General features: G+C 56.7%; 1 protein-coding gene across 8 annotated transcripts in view; it reads right to left on the reverse strand.

Moving 5' to 3' along the window:
• Positions 1-2,965: 2,965 nt before the first annotated feature.
• The window catches only part of Hm13 (histocompatibility minor 13), a 43,454-nt gene continuing 39,456 nt past the window's right edge, over positions 2,966-6,963 (reverse strand). For 4 of the 8 annotated variants that reach the window (XR_781073.1, XR_781072.1, XR_781071.1 and 1 more), the window contains 3 exons: positions 6,023-6,108; positions 4,137-4,337; positions 3,389-3,406 (listed from right to left, as the gene is read on the reverse strand). Coding sequence is in view for 4 of the 8 variants with exons in the window: in XM_010628489.3 (XP_010626791.1) it covers positions 3,307-3,406; positions 4,191-4,337; positions 6,023-6,108 (333 nt within the window). In the remaining 4 variants the exon portion in view is untranslated. Of the gene's footprint in view, positions 3,407-4,136; positions 4,338-6,022; positions 6,109-6,963 lie in introns of all 8 variants that reach the window. The other 4 variants (XM_010628489.3, XM_010628486.2, XM_010628487.3 and 1 more) reach the window with 4 other exon arrangements.

Consider the following 6,963-nt stretch of genomic DNA (forward strand, 5'->3'; position numbering starts at 1 on the left):
CCCCCGCTCCCCGCGGCCAGGCCGGGAGTGGAGGAGGGAGGCGCCCCCCACCCCCGCGCGCCCTCTCCGTGGGACCCCTTTTTTGGGAAGGGGACCGAATTCCCCTTTGTGCAGGGTCACCTGGGCCGTATCCCCCTGGACCTCCCTGGCTGTCGCCCTCCCCCTAAGGACGCAGACAGGACCGTGGGAACCCGGGGCACGTCTCCTGCGACGTCGCAGGACTTGAGCTGCACTTACTTGGCAGCTTTTCTTCGGACCAAAATGTTAGTTTGGGAGCTGGGCGTGGTGGCACTCGCCGGTACAATCCCAGCACTCCGGAGGCAGAGGCAGATGGATGGCTGCGAGTTCAAGGTCAGACTGGGCTATATGGTCTAAAGCCAGCCTGAACTGCAGAGACACCTTGTCTTATTACAAAAAAAAGGTTGGGGCTCTAGTGGGCATCTGCCCGACTTCCCTGTAGTGTCTGGGGTGACTCGGTTGGTGTTGGCATTCCTCCCACCCACAGCTCTCCCCCCACGCCGGAAGGAGGCTCTCATACCTTTGGCCAGAGGCAGGACTGAGTGGTGAGCACTCAAGTCACACTGGGAAAGCCAGCCCTGCTCCAGCAGACCTCCAACACCGCCAAGGAAGGGAGCCAGGAATTCAAATCCTGCTGTATGTCAGGTGTAAGTGAATGTAACCCTAATTTAAGGCAAGGACCCTGGAGTCAAAGGCTCCTTAGGCATCTGGTATGCTGGTCCATGCCTGTAATCCCAGCACTCAGGAGGCTGAGGCAGGAGGATTGCAACTTCAAGGCCAGATGAGGCTACCCAGTAATCTCAAGGTTATTCTGAACTGGACAGCCAGACAGTGTCTCAAAAAAACAAAACTGAGGGCCTGGGACTTAGCTCAATGGTTGCGCCACCTGCAAGGACCCAAGTTCGATCCCCAGTACCAACACCCCCCGCAACAAAACTGAGTTGGGTGTCATGGCACATGCCTGTAATATAGCACGCTGGAGGCCGAGGCAAGAGGATTGCTAGGAGTTTGAGACTAGCATGGGCTACATAGTTTAAAGCTAGCCTGAGCTACACAGTGAGAACCTGTCTCAGAAAAAAGAACACTGATGTAGCTCAGTGGTATAGTGCCTGCCTGCCTGGCATGCGATTCCCTATACCAAAAAATAAAAAAGCACACAAAAAGAAAAAGTGACCCCCTGAGCTAAGGCCTTTCTGCCTTAGTTTCCTTATCTGTAAAAATGTTTGGTACCTCAAATGGCTGTTACAAAGATTAGATGTTTCTAAACTTTGAGTGTAATGATAGTCCCGTGTTGTTGCACACTAATCTAAGGCTCTTAGCAGAGTTGGTTTTCCCATCTGTTGCAATCAGTGGAGACTGAGGCACAGAGAGGGCTACAATAAATCAGGAGCAAGACTCCAAGGATTTAGAGCAATCTCCCAAGTATCTACCCCCACCCCAGGGTGAGGCCGGCCCCAGGCCCACCTGGGGCCCTGCCCAACACCCTCCGGGCCTCCCAGCATGCCTGGTGCCATTTTTCCATGGGACTCAGGCAGTGGCGGTTCACATCTGGAGTCTAGACTCAGAGGCTCTGCCGGCTGGGCCTACCGCCCGGGATGGGCCTCGCTGCCCGCTGTTTGCTCAGCTGAAGCTGGTTAATTGGAGCTGGAGTGGCCTCTGCGGTGCAGGCTGGCCAGGCGGCCCTGTTCGGCGCTGCTGAGGTCTGTGGAACATCTGGCCAGGCCAGGACAGTCATTAGGTGGCAGGCGCCCGGCGCCACTGCCACCTCAGTCTCTGACGGGGGGCCGGCAGTGACTCAATGAGGCCTTTGTGGGCCCTGGGCCACAGAGCCAACCGCACTGTGTGCCTGGAGTGCTTGCCCCATCTGCCGCCCTCAGAGGGGCTTTGTTCCAGAACCACACAGCCTCTCTCTAGTGGGGCTGTGATCTGCAGAGATCTAAAAAGACCCTCTGGCTGAGATTCCCTAGCCTTCCTTACCTTCCCATTGACTCCTGGGCCCAGAAAACTGGGTGGCTTCCTCGGAGGGGCCCAGCACAGCAGCCAGTGTCTCAGCCCTGGGGTCTGGAGATCAGTTGCGCAGACCTCAGGAACTTACCGGAGTCCTGCGTCCACCAGCAAGCGGCTTCCATCCCCTCAGATGCAGGGGGCTAACAGTGGCACCTACAGCCTAAGGCCATGAGAGTAAGCACTGCTTGGGTTACATCGTTACCTAGGGAAACAACTGAAATCACCCTAACTCCTGAGGCTCTGATCATACTTGTCCTTTGACCACCTCTAAACTGTCTGAAAGCCACTGATACCTTCGGCCTTTGAATCTGTGGCATGGGGAAGAGTCCTCAGCTGGGCTAGAAGCCTAGCTTAGTGACCCCCACCCCCAGGCAGATGGACAGGGGTGCCAGCTCCTGCCTTGTCCACAAGGGGTCTCTTATAGGCTAGAGGTTAGGGAAATTGGTCCTGGATCTCCAGCTCCTGGGCCAGTTCCTTTCCATCCCAGGTCTAAGAGCGCAGCCCTTTGTGTGGTAACTGGCCCTGCAGTTGTTATTTTGGGAAGAACCCCAAGAACCAGAAAGGGTCTTGATCTCCAGGGCAGCCCAAGGTTGCACTTCTCCAGCTGAAACTACATGGGTGCTGGGACCAGGGGAGCTGCTTTACATGGCTGCCGGTGCCCTTGCTGAGCCAGCTCAGCCTTCTGGTACCTTCCCACCTCATGCCAAGGGGCACGTGCTCAGTGTCCTCACTGCCTCTGAGTACTGGCAGGAAGGTGGTGAGGGAGGAAAACCCTACCGCCAGGGAGAAGGGCTCATGGGTGCTCTACTGGCCACCAGATGTCCTTGGGGTGTGAGCTGGCCTGGCACTGCAATGTACATCCAAGAAGGGACTGCAGAAGTTGCTGGGTGGACAGGTGGGACCTGATAAACTCAGCACCAGACCAGGAGGGCATACGCAGAGCCTTCCAGGTTTCCAGGAGCACAGCAGCCCAACTGGCCATGGGATGAGTTTTTAATATGAGGCAAAGTCAGTCCACAATACAAAAATCTTAAAAATCACACCCAGTGTTCCACCTGGCTCCTGGGGAGGGAGGAAGCTGGGGGTTTCCTTTGCCTGCAGGGCTGAGGAGGAGCAGAAAAGGCCAGAGGAGGGGAAGAAGGAAAGAGAGGCTATGGAGAGCGGGCTGGAGGGATGCTGCTCCCCACCGCTAGTCCTGGAGCAGCCACCAGTTTCCCGTGCCCCGCCCCGTGTGTCCATCCCGCGCTTGTCTAGCCGGTCTCCACACATCAGGCACCAGCATCACTTCTCTTTCTTCTCCAGCCCCTTCGATGCTAATGCCTCTGTTGCTTCTGTGGATTCTGTCCCTGCTGCTGGATCTTTAGGATTCGATTCTTCATAACTGACCAGAAAACAAAACAACAAAAACATACTTAGAGGAGGAAGAGACATAATTAATCTGTGTTGCCCCTACCTCTCTATAACCCCAAGAAAGCCCCTGGACATACAAGGTACGCCAGCCCTGCGGCTGTGGTGCTAAGAGGCAGTAAGAGCAGCAGCAAATGGGAGAGGCTGGGCCTGGGCTTGTATGAATCAACTTTATGCTTCCTGAACCTTCTGCTGGAGAATGGGAGAAGGGCAGCCAGGATGAGGCTCTGGGAGATGGGCTGCCACCCAGGGCACAAGGCAGGCATCAGACAGCTCCACCCCATGGCAGGGGCGTTAAGTGGGGGTAGGGTGTGGGGGGGTGATCGGCTGGCAAATGGCCCGGTACTGCCAAAGATGGACACCTGGCTCAGCTCTTACATGGGCTTCTCTTATTGAGCAACCATGTTCTTGCCAAGGACAATACTGTATTTCCCCACCAGACCAACCTGAGGCAGGAATATGCCCACTTACAGATGAAGAAAGGCTCGGAAAGAAGTACCTTGCCCAGGATTGCATATATGCAGGGAGCAGGCCCTCATGCCCACTCTCCAGAGCCCCATGTCACTGGGAAGCAAGTTCTGGGCAGTGCCGCTCCCTGTGCCTGGGGCTGGGGACAGTGAGTGCTGGTGGCTCTGGGGGCTGCCTCCTGCTGCCTACCCTGGCCATGCTCCCTGCCCTTCCTAGAGTGGGAGCGTCTGCCCTACCTTGGGCCCAGGGCAGTGGGGGGAGTGGGCAGGTGGGCACCTGCTGGGCATTACATAACGCTGGGATTCTGCGGGCGCCGGCGACGAGGGCCAGCTAGCTTCTGCTGCATGGAGTCGGCCAGGCTGGCGGGGGAGCCCGAGACCGTGGGGAAGTGGGTGAGCCTCGGGGTGTGAGGCAGGATTTCCGCTGAGGACTCGTAGCTGTGTGAGACAGAGACAGACAGAACAAAGAGATGGAGCGGGAAAGACTAAGGGAGGACAGAGACCTCCGTCCCCAGGAGTTGGGAAGACAGCATCTTATTTTATCTAGCTCTGCATTTGCAGATTTTGTGGAAAGGAGCCAGGACTGCTTGGAAAAAAAGAAAAGATGCAGCTCCACTGGCAACCATGCAGCTGCGCAAAACGGCAAGAATGTCCTGGCTGCCCATGCGCCAGTACTGAGGCATCTCCAGGACGGTGTTCTGTGGAAAGTGAAGGTATGGGGGGTGGCCCAGAGGTAGTGTGTGCTCAGCCCTGTAAAAAAACCACAAAACCCAAGAAGCAGAAAGCTTGAAAGCCCTATCAGTGCAAGGTAGGTGCATGCAGTTTGCATTTCAGCAGTGTCTCTCAGCGTCTGTAAGAGCTGACCTCTCTGGTGCTGGGGCCTGGAGGTGTTCTCGTGGCTATGGAATTTTGAACAAGGTGAATGTGTTACCTATTCAAAAATAATTTAAGTGAAGTAGAAAACGTGGACATGCCAGGAAAAGAGAAAGTAAAGCAAAAGGTAATGAAGAATCAGGGAAAGAGGACACAAGGAGAGAGAGACCACCTGCCTTCTCACCTTTATCTAAGGGCCTCCAGGGTATGCTGTGGGTAGAGAGCGTGTGGCACAACATTTAGGGAAACCAAGCACCACATAGGTATGAGGGGGGCGCCTTGTGCCCTGGCCTAAGTGTTTACTCCCAACAGTGGGACAGGGGTAGCTGGGGTGAGATGAGCCAGTGGGAGGGTGAGCACAGGTGCTGAGCTGTTCCAGACCTGCCCTCTAATTCACCCTGCTCACCTCAAAGACCGCATGGCTTTCCCAGGCCAGGCTACAGGCAGGCAGGCAGGCTGGAGCTGGGGACTCTAGCAGGACAGGGAGGGCAAAGGCAGGTCGGGGAAGGGTGAGTCACGGGCTGCCCTGCAGGCAGCCAGGTGCACAGAAGCCCTGGCAGATGCTCGAGGGGCCATAAGGAGGCCAGGCAGGTGGTGCTGGGGAAGGCGCCCGAGTGGGCGGCCCTAATCGCAGTTGGCAGTTATTTCCAGGTCCCTGGCACATGGGTGGGGCTGGTGGGGTTGGGGAGTAGACACCTGCGGGAGTCACGCAGGCCCTGGGGGTAGGGGTGGGGCTGTGCACAAGGTACGGCAGCTGTGGAGAGGCCACGCAGACGCGGTGTGTGTGACTGAAGCAAACAGATGTGGAGGACGCAGCGAGCCATGGGTTACAACCAGAGGTGGCTGAACAGGGACTGACAGGTGACTTCTGAGGGCATTTCCCGCCCACACCCGCCGTCGCACATGTGAGCACTGGCGCTGGGGGAGGATGCAGACGTGCCTTCAGTCACCCAAGGGCAGAACCTAGGGCCAGGAGCAGGGCACCCGGAGAGCAAACCACGGCAGCCATTCCCTTCTGAAGACCCAGCTGGCACGAAGGGTGGGGCTGTGGGAGCCTCAGGCCTCGCTCTCCTCAGGTTCCTGGCCCAGAGAAAGGCTCCCGCTGGTGTACACAGGCCAGGAACCAGGCACTGGCAATGGGCAAGGGGTGGCACAGGTGGCAGGGTGACGTCCCCAGATGTCTCCAAACAACCTGCAGGCTCCACAGGCTGCTGCACCTGGCTCATTGCGTCTGCCCTGTCCTGATTTACCTGAACATCTCTGTCACTTCTCCCTTGGCCAGGGCCACCAGGACCGGAAAGCCGATGCAGGCAGGAACCAGGTACAGGAGGGCGGGCTATGGGAGAGCAGAGGCTGGTCAGGCAGTGCTAGGCAAGGCACCCGTCCAGAGCACCCCTGCCTCCCCAGGCTGCTCCTGGGCTTGACTGAGGGACAGCTCAGGTTCACAGACAGCTCTGTGGCTGGACAAGAGCCCAGGAAACCCGAACCTAAGGCTGTAGGGCCTCCAGGGTTCCCAGGATTCTGGGGCAGTGTTGAATTACTCCCAGGGTCCTTCGGCTTAGGGTGGGGCAGGATACTCCCAAGCCACCAAAAGCTCCAGGAGATACTGCTGCCGCCATGCACGTAGCATCTGCTGCCTGAGCTTCTCATCACCCTTTGCCTGGTTTTGTCTTCCTTCAGCCTCATCTTGGTGTCACTTCTGTAGAGAGCTCCTTGGGGGCACACTCTCAGAGCCCCTCTAACCCACCCCAGCATTCCTGGGCAGCGTGGAAGGGACACTCCTGTACCAGTGTGGGCTGGTAAAAGATACTGTGCCACTGCTTCCTCTCGGGAGCTCACCAAGTGACCAATAGGGTAGGGGATGTCATTTCTTTCCCGGTACCAGGGATCGAACTCAGGACCTTGCACTCACAAGGCAGGTGTGGTAGCACTGAGCTAAGCCCCCCACCCTAGATGGCATTCTTAGCACAAAGCCAGCCTGTGGCCAGAGCACCAATCCAGCTTTCCCATGCACACCCAGGGCCAGTGTTCAGACTATTTGGCACTTAGCTGGTGAACCACACCATTTTATAGATTATAACTCAATATAGGAGTGCCCAAAGTGTTAGGGTCTGGCAATGCCACAGAGGCTCAGAGTGGGGCACTAATCTGCCAGAGGTTTTTTTTTTTTTTTTTTTTTTTTTTTTTTTTC

The sequence above is a fragment of the Fukomys damarensis genome, unplaced genomic scaffold (genome assembly GCF_012274545.1).
Source record: "Fukomys damarensis isolate Sample0158 unplaced genomic scaffold, DMR_v1.0_HiC HiC_scaffold_22, whole genome shotgun sequence".
NCBI classification, from domain to species: Eukaryota; Metazoa; Chordata; class Mammalia; order Rodentia; family Bathyergidae; genus Fukomys; species Fukomys damarensis.